At 33.9% G+C, this 13,177-nt stretch overlaps 2 protein-coding genes across 3 annotated transcripts; both read right to left on the bottom strand.

Moving 5' to 3' along the window:
- Window positions 1-562: 562 nt before the first annotated feature.
- LOC117158115 (leucine-rich repeats and immunoglobulin-like domains protein 3) lies at window positions 563-8,706 on the bottom strand. Its single transcript, XM_033336700.2, has 14 exons — window positions 8,112-8,706; window positions 6,911-6,982; window positions 6,657-6,800; window positions 6,431-6,568; window positions 6,194-6,334; window positions 5,821-6,108; window positions 5,605-5,748; window positions 5,284-5,522; window positions 5,034-5,180; window positions 4,633-4,947; window positions 4,266-4,547; window positions 3,895-4,170; window positions 3,510-3,815; window positions 563-3,409 (listed from the first exon to the last, which is right to left on the bottom strand). Exons 1-14 carry the CDS (start codon window positions 8,405-8,407, stop codon window positions 3,282-3,284), a joined length of 2,916 nt encoding a protein of 971 aa, XP_033192591.1. The 5' UTR covers window positions 8,408-8,706; the 3' UTR covers window positions 563-3,281.
- A 446-nt stretch (window positions 8,707-9,152) lies between these two features.
- Window positions 9,153-12,158, bottom strand: Rnf11 (Ring finger protein 11). 2 transcript variants are annotated; one of them, XM_033336737.2, is made up of 3 exons: window positions 11,521-12,158; window positions 10,818-11,208; window positions 9,153-10,596 (listed from the first exon to the last, which is right to left on the bottom strand). In XM_033336737.2, exons 1-2 carry the CDS (start codon window positions 11,650-11,652, stop codon window positions 10,855-10,857), a joined length of 486 nt encoding a protein of 161 aa, XP_033192628.1. In that variant the 5' UTR covers window positions 11,653-12,158; the 3' UTR covers window positions 9,153-10,596; window positions 10,818-10,854. The 2 variants fall into 2 exon arrangements, with proteins under 2 accessions (XP_033192628.1, XP_033192627.1); XM_033336736.2 differs by having other exon boundaries at window positions 9,153-11,208; window positions 11,521-12,155.
- Window positions 12,159-13,177: the final 1,019 nt, after the last annotated feature.

Raw genomic sequence — 13,177 nt, 5'->3', positions numbered from 1 at the left:
ATAGATTTCTTTCAATTATTAAATGCTATAAATTGTGCTTTACTCTGAATATTTTATATATTTTTCTCTTTTATTTTCCGTAAATACATAAATATTCGCAACCTGGGTATCAACAACGATCACTTCTTGCGTCAACGAATCGAACGACAATTTTAACACACACTGTGTATATGTACGATACTTTGATCATTGTGATACTTGGAAATAAGTAACTACCCACGTGCCGTTATATATGTATTACGTTTCTTACATCTTAATTCTCTTTTCCCCGCCCCAAACTTCTTGTTTCTTTCGTTCGCATTTGAAAACTATGTATAGAGGAAAAACACGATAAGCATATTTCCCATCTCTTTTCTATCATGCTGTAGTTTTAAAATTCACTATGCTATTAATTAATCTTGCGTTATCAAAATTGTTCTTTTATTTAATATTTATTCCAAACATATATTTTTCCATTTTATTCATAGTTTGAAAAGCACTGCTTGAAGTTATTAAAGTATTGAACATATTAAAATTTTCTTTATCTTAACAATCATACTTCCGGCTATCCATATCTGTCAGATTCTTTCCAGTTCTAATTATTTTATATTAAAATATTCCTTTTCGGTTTTAATACGATATTAACGTCGAAAAATCAAGAAAAAAGTACTTATCATGTTTTCTCTTAAGATCTTAATTCTTAAACGAATCGGACATCGCGTCCTTTTATTTTCTTCGAACGATTCTAATCGCGAATGCGTAACAAAATCATCGAAGGGGTTTCGTTCCTATCGATCGTTCATGACTGACATCAACGCCAACAGATTGATGATAAAAAATCAATTCTGAATTCATCTGAATGCGAATCTAGTATTTTTTAACCCTTAGAGAACTAATATCTCGTGGGAACACTTGTATATGTGTGTGATGCGTGTTTTCATGATCACCGATGTAGTGTAAACAGGAATATTTGAAATCGAGAAATGGCTGCAATCGCGCAAAATATGTACACCCGCACAGATACGTTCATTGATAGCAGGAAAGAAAAAGGAAAAAAGAATATAGAAAGAAAGAAGGAAAGGAAGAAAGAAAAGAAAGAAAGGAAAAAAAAGCAAATGGTTATGATACGCTGGCGTATCGTTTTAATGTTTCTAAGAAGATTGCCGAATCCGTCTGCTTTTTTCTTTCTTTCTCCTATGAATGTACATGTACATGTATCAGCAATTGTATATTTTAACAAAGTATGCTCGTTTGGTAAATAAAGCTCAAGAGAAAAGAAACGAAACGAAATGTTAATAGAGAGGAAAGATGAGGGAGTTTGTTTGTTGACTGACTATATAACATTATTCTGATAGATTACTTGTATTTGTTTATAATATACCACGTAACAACAAGGAAAAATACTGAATTAAACGAGGACACCTTATTCGGTGTATCACACACAGGCACGAGTCAATCAACGTTTTCGCGACAGATTCTCTTGTTTATTGGCAAAATACGGTTTAATACTTGTCAGTGGTAAGTTTGCACGATCCCACTGGATCTGCTGGCCTGCTGGACGCAATCTTAATTCGCAATCGTTCGCGACTCATTCCTGAATCCACCGGCGACGATACATTGAATTTTCATCCTCTTCTCTTTCGCAGAACAAAATAACTGTATATTTGATAAAAATCTTCCGTAGAATGAAAAACGACGCATGCTACAAGTCATTGATGACGAAAAGGGAAAGAACTAATGAACGAAGTTGATCGTAGACCGAACAACCATTTATCGCTTGTGATACGTTACTACGCGATATAATGCGTTGTATCGCGTCAACCAAGAATGACAATATTCGCTTAATCTTCTTTTTCTCTTTCGCTTTCTCGAATTATATGATTTAAAAAAATATAGATGATTATGAAGGATGTATTTTTAACCGCGACATGATAGCGAAACGATAAAGTATCACAATAATAATTTTTGCAAGCGTCGGCTTTTACCAAAGATTTGCGTTTTCCTGTTTCATATCTTATACCATGTATGTTCACGGTCATTTTAAATTGCATGTGCGCAGCACGGTAATATCACAAATGAACTTCAAATTCACAAAAACGATAATATCCACTGAAGTTTTTCTACACAGCTACCGTCGTCTTATCGCTTGATCGCTCAACTAATTACAAATCTACTTATCTTACGTTTAGATTTTCTATTAAAACGCACGAATACACAAGAAACAAATTATTGATAGAAGAAAAACGAAGGAAGAAAGTGTTTTCTCCTATTAATTTCTCCTCGATCAAAACGACGATAAAACGCAATCGTGACAACGTTTGCGAACTTTCATGAAATTACTATAATAAATATAGTATTCTTTTCATGTATAGACGCTATAAATTTTAGTAAATTAAATACTAAAGGAAAATCGTTGACTTTAAGCGATGATAATACACAGGCAGATACTAGAAAACTGGTATTGATATCTATCGGTGATGAGCAATCGTTATCGGATTAAATTGTATCAAAGTGTTTATCTAGGTGCGACGTAACCATTAGCTATGAATAAAAAATAAAGAGGAAGACAAATCATGAAGTGTCTACATATCAGCACTTTGGTGCGTAACAATTGTACACGCATACCCGTTCGCTCGTACGTATATATGTATACACAATTAACGCGTTTGTTGTATATGTAAAATACGTGTGCGTGAACTTGTGTACGTATGTACGTTTCTCTTTCTCATTTCATCTGTTTTTTTTTCTTTTTCTTCTTTTTCGTTTAAGACAAACTGACGTCATGGGGCACTATAAATACAAACATTATCTAATAGTAATTAAGTAATCCTAAAAATAAATATCTATCACAAAAGACTGGTTTACGATATAAGTGGCTTTTGCGGGTTACGGTAATTCCCAGTGTCAACATACTCTTATTATTTTACCCTTTCCTCGACGGCACTCAGTTACACACTAATTACGATGAGTCCTTACTCTTAAATATTTACAAATCTTACGTCATTAGTACTTTCTAGTTTACGTATCGCTCTTCTGACAAACGTTTTTATAATAAATACGACAATGATCGGGATCCTTGTCGCTTGTACCCCTATCGTACACCACGACATTAATGTTCATGACACACGAGGATTGACAAATTGCACATTTGCTGTAGCAAATAGTTTGTTATCAAACGGCTGAAACAACGTTCGATCGTTTGTGATTTTTCAATCGTTCTTTTGCACATGGTAAAGAAGAACGTTTATGCACGGACTGCGACGAACCGATCATGATGAAGACATATTTGAAATTTTTGTTTTTTAAACGGCGCAGTCTTTGTTCTCCAAGACCTGTCGTTCATGATTCGTGTATCGTAACAACGGTGCTCCTACATTCACCACAGCACTTGTTTCTTCCTCATTGTTCACTGAACATGTAACGATCTCTTCTACAAATAGAAATAGCCAAATTTCAAGATAAAAAGGAACAGAAGACGAGAATAAAATGAAAGATGAAACGGAACAAATGACAAAAATATTTGTACGTACCGGGTAAACATAATTGTAACTGATCGCTACTAGGGTTGGTACTGTCTCCTGTACCGCTGTCTTTACTATGCTGCGAACTCGTTTCCAAATATATATGTGTTTGCGTGTCCGCTACCGTAGCTGCTATAGCTGACGACGGTTGTGAATTTCTAGTCTGAGTAAGAGCATTCAACCGTCTTCTAGTTTGATAGATTATAACCACCCATACTATCGATGTACCAACAGCGCAACATACAACGGTGATTATTATCAAACCTAGTATATCATCCTCGTTTACCGACATAGGATTAGGAGTTGATATCGGAGCTGCAACACGTACAATATTTTTTTATTAGATTTTATTTCAAATTTGAAAGAAAGATCTAATTCACTGAAGATCTCTCACCTGGTTTCACTGTAAGGTGAGATGCACCAACGACACTACCCAATGAATTGCTCATTTCACATTCATAACTGCCAGCGTCGCTAATTTTAGTGTCGACGATTATCAGTAGTTGGTCTTCAGCTGTAAAGAAATGTCGCTCGGTCGCCTGCAGAGGATTTCCATTCTTACGCCATGATAACTTTGGTCTGGGCATACCGCTTGCCATGCACTCCAATACGATCGAACCACCCATTGTCACTTCTTTGTTTTCCATTGGTTTTACGAATGATGGCGTTTCTTTTGGAAGAAAAAGTTAGATATCATAAATCCGATTGAATTTTGCCTACATTAAGTAATTGTAACTGTATTGTGTAAAAGCACATGACACTTACCCAGTATCGTAAGAGTAGCATTCGCGACGATTAAACCAGCAAGATTTTGCGCAGTGCACGAGTAAATGCCACTATCCGCTGTTTTCACGTCGACGATGAATAGTACATCGTCAGTAGGCATCATGTGCATTCTTCTCTCTCTTGCCGCTGGAAAGTCGTTACCACCATCTTTTTGCCACGCTATTTGCGGCGATGGATGCCCATCCGCGGAACACTCGAGTCGAGCAGTGCTTCCAGCGATTACACGTATATCGTGCGGAATTTTCGAAAATGATGGATAAACTACAACGAGGATAAAACATTTTATACTTACATTTGACAGTTTCATATTAGGAACTTACTTAACTTATTTAAAATGAAAACTTACTTAAAATGCTTATTTTTGCTTTTGTGGAATATGTCGTTCCGTATGTGTTGGTTACCATACATTGATATTTCCCAGCATTCGCGTGTGTAACATTAGTAAAATGTAAAATGGAAGATGCCTCTGTTACACCGTTTTCCATAGAATCGGTGTTTATTTGCAGATTAACATCATCCATTTCAACGTTATCATGCTTCCAGGTAAAATGTAGTGGTGCATTGGCAGTACTCGTTGCTCGGCAAACTAGCGTCACGTTATCTCCTTTAATGCCCATTTGACTTTTAGGTTCTTCAATAATCCTTGGCTTTGGATATTCATCTAAATATCACACAAAATCTCGTTAATAGTTACTAGTTTATGGTAAAGTTACGTATGAATTCTAACTTAGAGTATAATATACTAACCACATGTAAAATTCTTATGATGAAGCTGAGTCAACGACATTCCTTGTAGCCAATGTGGAAACCCGCAATAAACTTCCGCATCACTGTAACTGTGCTCACGTAACCACATACTTAACCATTGCAGGCCACAATCACAAACTAAAGCTCCTGTGCATGTAAAGAAAACATGATAATTGCGTTCGAATACTTTGAGTACCTCGTTTCGATTTAAATCGTATCACAAAAGAACACGTTTCACATTCGTACTTACTTGTATTCATTCTCAGTTTCGTTAGGCTAGTCATTGAAACGAATGCATTTTCCTGAATGCTCGTTACATTGTTTCCGCTTAAATCCAGTTCAGTTACGCTACTTAGTCCGGTAAATGCATTTTTGTTTACCGACTTTATTCTATTGTGCGCCAATCCTAGTTTCCATAGTTGTCCAAGTGGATCAAAGGCACCGTTGATATCTTCCACCATGTATGAAATTTTATTGAAGTTTAGTTCCCTTTAATAAAAAGATAGTTATTGAAAGTTTCACAAGGTCTTATATCATTACAGTGTATTATATTATACTATACTATACATACAATATCTGCAAATTAGGAGTTGAAGCAAATGCACCATCCGAAATATAGGTAATTTGATTGTGATCCAGTTTGAGCTTTTCTAATTTTTCCAAAAATTCAAAAGTATCTCGTTCAATACTCTTCATTTCGTTATGCGACAGATCCCTGCAATCAAATTCTCGATTATAATCGTCTTATTGTATATTATATGTATTATGGGATGAAAATATTACTAACAACTCCACAATTTCTTTGCATCTATCCCATGCTTGTATTTCAATGGTGCCTATTTGATTGTGCGACAACGTTAACTTTTGTAAATGCTCTAATCCGAAAAGGCCTCCTTTTCTCACAACGGTTAACATGTTAAAGTCAAGTTGCAGGATCGTCAAATTTTCGAGTGGCCAGAACGCACCATCATGTAACGTTTCAATCTTGTTTCTCTTCAAACGTAATTCTTTCAAATTTTTTAAACCTGTAAGACTAAGTCCTTGGATCGTTTGCAATTCGTTTTTATTTATTTCTCTACAAAAGGAATATCGTACTTTTATCATCATCGTAAACACAAGTAATAATAAACGACAAAAGATCATACGAAACAATTTCTTACAATATACGCAATTTTTTCAAATTCGTAAAGAGATCTTTCAGCTGCGTCAAGTGATTTTTATTCAAACGCAATTCTTCCAACGAAGTTAGATTATCTAAACTTCCGTTTTCAATTATCCTTATTTGATTCATGTTCAAATTTCTGTAAGAAAATAGAAAATACGAAAGTTTTCGTAATTATCGTTATGAAACAACAACGTATCATAAGTTACACAAATAAATAGTAACCAATACATACAAATGTGTAAGGCAATTAGGAGCAAGAAAGGATCCATTCCGAATAACACTTATTTTATTTCCACTCATGTCCAAATTTTGAAGTAGCTGCAGAGTAAGTAATGCAGTTCCATTTATATCAGTGATAGAATTATGAGCTCTACAAAAACAGAATATTATTTTCTTCTGTGTTAAAAATAATAGTTTTATGTATACACTATACAATAGTATCTAATTGATATACTCACAATGCAAGGTGTGTTATGTTTTTAACAAAAAACATATCTGGTACCTCCGTTAATTGATTTTTATTTATTTTAAGCCCTTGCAAATGTGTATCTTCTGGTAGAATGATTGTAAAATTGTCTCCAAATTTGTTGGCGCTGAGGTCTCTAAAATAATTATCAAACAAAACATCAATTACAATTAATAAAACATTCTTGTTTCAAAATATATTTGTGATTGAAATAATATTTTAAAGGTATTTATAAAAGATACTCACAATTCCTTTAATTTAGTTAAATGTAATAATACATCAGGCTCCAAGCTAGCTATGTTGTTCTCTCTTAACTCTCTACAAAGGAAAACAATAATCTTGATTTTAATTTTTTTCTTCACTTTTTTTATTTTACTTCTAATAGAAAATATTTTATACTTAATATATATATGTATATATATATATATCATCTTTTGTTCTTCATAATGCCAAGCATAATATCTATAAATACAATTATACGTAGCAGATAATATAAGTGGTCTTAAGACAATTTAAGATAAGGATTTTTCCACTTCGATCTTGATCTCCTTGACTCTAAACACCATGTAGTCTCAAACGATTTATGTCAGTACATACTGCTATATATAGTTAAAAATCCTTGCCAGCATATTTGGGAACAAAAACCTGTTTTCAATGTAAAATCTTCCCATGTTTGGAATACAATTACACACGTGTCTTGCCTGTACTATTTTGATTTATTTATAATTTAAAGAATAAAGACTATTTTGATAAATATTAAAATACTCTAGTATAAATTAATTGTTTAACAAATATTAAACTAAAATAACTATTTAAATAAAAAATTAGTCACTTCTTATTATTGCTAGCCTATCTTACCTTACTCAATGAACTATTCTGTACACAATCTTATTAAAGAATGGAATCATATACTATATCTATACTATATATTACTATACTATATATTATATTTTTAGATTTATTTATGTTACACGTAAGTTCATAATAAGAATATAAAGAATATGATATATAAAAATACAATAAGAGTAATAAAAATATTTGAGAAAACAACAAATTAACAAGATGTCATGAAAAGTATTTGTTTTCGTTTAGTTAATGAAGTCAATGTTATTATTGTGTACATTAACGTTTTTGTTAGAAATTCATGGTACGCTATCTTATCTGGTTAGATCATGTTACACTGGGTATATGTAGTTACCCGTTTAAATTTTGGCGATAATTGTTATAACGTGACGTTATAACGATTGGAACAGAATAAAATTAAGAAAAATGAACTTATATGATTTCTAAATGACAATCAGCGTTAAGACGAAGAAGTGGAACATAGTAGCATCTCGGTAAATTTTCGGAAACGAATCAAGTGAAACAATCCGTGAAAGACAAGACGGCGTGGCGTCATGATGATGCACGTTCTTCTTGATAGAATAACGAGCGATTATTTACTTACAAGATCTCTGTCCATGGTGGTAGCCCGCTGGGTGCTCCGATCAATTGTAAGCTACTGCAGTCCACTACATTCCCAAGGCACGAACACTCAACGGGACACTGATTACCCTTGGTACTATCGTACGATATCCTGTCGGCTTTTGTAAAGTTCGATGGTGTTACGAGTAACACCGACAATGTAACAACCATCCATTTGTATCTCCACACAAGTCGATGTTGAAGAAAAACTTGTTCCGAATTCGACATCGTATGCACCGTTGTATCGTTCCGCTTAAAATTTATTTCGTAATTGTACATCGCGCGTCAATGATTTTCTCCATAGCGGCTTGCGGAATAACAATGGCATTTCCCGTAAAACCATCACCGTAATAATAAAAATGCCTACGTCCTATCGATTAAAAACAAACTTGTCTCTCAAAAACGCTTCAACCCACACACCATGATGACGCCCACGGACCGATGCGAGACTCCCTCACTGATTGCGCGATGCCATTCTCTCTCTTTCTCCTTCGTGTATCCATCTACTTCTTTGCAACGTTCCAACCTTTATATCACTAGAATTTTAGTTCCTAGCTAGTAACATATTCTATGTTTGATAGCATCGGACAGCATATATATACATATATACATACAGATGCAGATTTAGAAGTATGTATCAAGAAGTGGTAATGAAAATTTACTTTTACGTTTTTCATTAATGGAGCTCTTACTGTATGCGAACGGTACTACAAATGTTATGAAAATGAATTGTTGACAGTCTATGTTCTTTCACTTGATGAAAGAATGTATTTAACACTTCTAGCGCCACCAAAGTAAATTTTTAGAAACTATTTAAATACTTAATAGTAAGATATATGAAACGTAAGAATTTATTTATTTTCAGCATAAACATATTCTGAATCTTTCGTTCATTTATTTCAGTGTTTTGTTCACTACATTTTAACTAATATGAAAATTCTCGTAGGATGAATTTCTGAGTTATTATCAAAATAGCATATCTATCTAAAGTAAGGATAGGTATTGTTGAAAAAATCGTCAGCTGTTACTAAATATTTATATTATTATTATTCAATTTCTATCTGAATATTTATATCTTGTCAGTAAATCACTATTTCACAGCATCGCTTACTTTTCTTCCAAACAAATCATTAACATTACACATGAAGCTTTCATAAAACATTAAAATATTTTCGTCCAAGTAGGAAACGTATGTATATATACTATATGTACGTATATGTACTCTTAAAAGAATATATACATTTATATTCTATGTATGAAATCGACTGATTCGTCCAATTTCTAGTAACGTTATGGGCTGGAAAACCATCATAACTGTTGCAGTTTTTTTATTCTTACGAAAATTTTATTTATGGGCTTTAAGTCCATGTAGAAATCTAAGTTAAATCGTGCAGCCTTTTGTTTAAGTTACGATTATATCGAACTGGAATAGATTGAGTTTAAACTGTTATACCAACTACGTTCCTCCATTTGAAATCGAAATTGTGTTTTGAATTTTATAATGCTTTTCAACAAAATCTCCCAAATTGTATATTCTTTATGAATACTTTTATAAAAATAAAGAATGAATTTCTTATACGTAGATACCTACTGCGATACACGATTATTGTTACTACTAGTAAGAAAACGCAACGGAAAAATATTCAAGTAAGACGTGTTTAATTACTGCATTGAATGAGACTTTGATAATTGCGTTGCTACTGTTTATGACGAAAGCACCAACGAAACAATACGTATAATGGTCGTTACAGTCGTATAAAAATTTTGCCGATAAGGCCATTAGGGTTAATAAATCTAAACTTTTAAATAATTTGAATGCAGTGTAACTATGTGTATATAAAAAGTACATATAAATGATACTCGATAGATACTAGTATAAATATAAAATCCAACCAGCCTGTTTCCTTCTGTGAAATAACTCGGAATATAAATAAGAGACACGGAATACCAATACCTTTGCTTTACAATTTCTTCGATTACAATATGTACTATTTTCAGAAGAAAGATTATTCATAATCTAAGGCCAGGTCACATGAAAATAAGAGGCATTATATTTAAAAACAATAAGATTAACTTTATATGCCACAAGATATATTCCGAAAATAGGTTTTTAGTATTTGGAAACATGAAACCATCATAAATATGGTTGAAAATATACATAGTGCGATATTTTTTGTGATACATAATATTACTTATGATATTCACAATGCATACAATTGGCTATAACTACTCGACCAAATCACCAAAGTCAAGTAGATGCTATTCTTCCTTCAACTGAAAGTATTTTTAACAAGATCTCACATCTTCGGTTGCTCCGTAAATTCGAGCATTAGATAGTGTATCTTTTGCAGCCATATGAAAGAAAAGCTACTCTTTAGATTTAGCAGAAAATTAACAACTATGGCGATTGCTTTTTGATCGTAAATACACTTTACTTCTTATCAATGATCCATGTGTAGAACATTACCCTGTAAGAGGGAATGACCTATGTAGAAGACATTTGAAACTTTTTATAATACAAGTATTATTATTACTTAGCATACGAGCAGGTATGGTGGATACAATGGCAAATATGATCGACCATTAACAAGAAAAGGTCCCTTTGCTAATTAGAAGCCATTACACGTGGTAATAAAATTAATGGTTCTTCTTTCAATTTTTCTGTTCAGCAATAATATTGTTTGATTACCGATTAGCTATTTATTCCATTTCCCATCTTCATGGTGTTAAGTGGTTGGATGGTACGAACTAATCAGTGCTGCATCTACTGGTTCCATGCACGATGGACAAGTCAAGGAACGTAGCAACCAGTCGTCGATACATACAGCATGATAAGTGTGCATACAAGGTAAATAACGCACTTCCTCTCCCACTTGAAGCTCCATCATACATATCACGCATTCTCCCTTTTTAGTTCCGTCATATTCTCTCATAGGCAAGTGTTGGATAAGTCCAATGCGCTTTGCTATTCTAACTTGTTGTTCTTCTTCGCTACCTGGTCCTAGATTAACACCGATGCCAATTTGTTGAAGATGAAGTTCCCTTGTGAAAACTGGTGCATAGGAAAAGGTAACTGCCTCCTACAGAATCAAGCATTAGTAAGTTTCATTAGAGTATACTAAGCAAATTTTTTTAGCATTGATATATCTTATTAACTTCTTGAGAAACGAAAATTTAGCTAGATATCGTCTTATTTGACAAAAATAGATTATTATTATAATCGTTCGTATATCTTGATAGCATTTTTACAAAAAATATTTTCATCGTTAAAAATACACAAATGAAATCAAAGAAATGGGGTAGAGACACAGTAGGTACGATTAATGTAACGATAAACACCATTCGGATAATGGAATCACGGTTGGTCGAAATATAGGAAGAAATGAAATTACATTGTTAGGTATTGGAGGTCCAAGGCCTTCTTGCAAAGAACCGCTAGTTAACGTAGGAGGATCAGTATTGTTACTCAGCAAAGTGGTATTATCCTGGTGGCCGCTTCCAGAACGTTTCAAACAATTCCCCATTTTGAAGGAACGTCAACTCTAGCTTCGCGTTTCTCGGGCAACGTGGTTCGGTTCGTCAATCCCAACGTCGTGATTAAACGATCGCGATAACTTCGACGTGGGATATTCCGAAACTTGTCCCCATCATAAATTGCTTGTTTTTCCGCCGATACACTTAACAAAGCCCGTTTCGGCCTTCGAACGGATGACACTTTGTGTCTCGATTGAAAATTTCACGTACGAATCTTTACTATCAAAACATCTTCAACCGTCACATACCCGTACCACAGCTGAGCGCCCGACGTATCCAACAAAACGTGACGAGAAAAAAAAACGGGCCAGTTAGTCACAGGTTGTGAAAAAAACACTTTTCACATCCCCCACGCGACGTTCTTCAAACGTTTAGTACACACCACCGCTTTCATCTTACTGCGTAGAAAATACCTCGCTGTGATTCGTCGTTACAACCGTGTCGCATTTTCCAACCTCCAATCACCGAAAAACGATTCCGTGTGATACGAAGAGTTTGCAAAAGATTACGTACGTTCCGTTCAGAAGACACTCGGCAACTAACATGCGATTGGTTCGAAACCAACACCGACATATCGTGAAGCAACGTGTTTACACTGTGCCTTTAATTTAAATTTTTGAATTCGAAGCGATTCGCGAAAAATATCGATAAACATGCTTTTCCATTCGATTTGTTTCCCATTTTTTAGAATACTTTCAAAAGATGGGGTTATTATAATAAGAATGGATCGGTAAATGTGAATAATGAATTTGAAAAAATAATTTATCGGTAGAATGACTGTGGTATGTTCCCGCGTACGGATAGCGTGAGATTAAATACATATGTACAAATGCTGTTTGATTGATACTGTACATTTATTTACGTTCATTTTTGTTACTGTTTCTTTATTTGCGATATTTTCTGTGTAAATTGACGTTATATCGATATTCCTCCAATTTAAAGAAGAATGCGGAAGTTGCAAAAACTCTCGATGTTTATACGAGAATTTATCATACTATGCACTTTATTATGCACTTCTGACCTTTGTGACTTTGTCCTATTGATCTTGAACGATTCGTGGATCTTCGTTTCTTTCGATGATATGCGGGAATACGTAATATTTAAAACTATACCACATAAGCATTCATTTCAGCAAATACGATTTCTTTGCTCTCCATTGTGAAATCTTTAGTTAAACTTCAACGACGATAACAGAGCGGCGTCGATGCGTTGATCGATAACTTTATAAAATGGTACGGTTCATCAAACCGAATCTGTTTCGAAGCAAGGGGCACATTAAATTTGAAAAGCAACAAGAGAAAAGCAACGATGTAATTATCGTTAACGCATTATAACAGACAAAAATGTGCCGATACTTTGTTAACGTTTCTGAACGAAATAGAAAGAAAATATGCTATAAGTACGTATGGTCAGTGATCAGAGTATGAACTATGTTGTTGCAGCTTAATGTAAAAATCTTAGGTGGCCGAGAATAATCTTTTTTGTTGTTATCTTATCTAGTTATGACCTGTAACC

The sequence above is a fragment of the Bombus vancouverensis genome, chromosome 6 (genome assembly GCF_051014615.1).
Source record: "Bombus vancouverensis nearcticus chromosome 6, iyBomVanc1_principal, whole genome shotgun sequence".
NCBI classification, from domain to species: Eukaryota; Metazoa; Arthropoda; class Insecta; order Hymenoptera; family Apidae; genus Bombus; species Bombus vancouverensis.
Note: the sequence above shows the minus strand (reverse complement) of the source record. Positions and strands in the feature narration are given on the sequence as shown.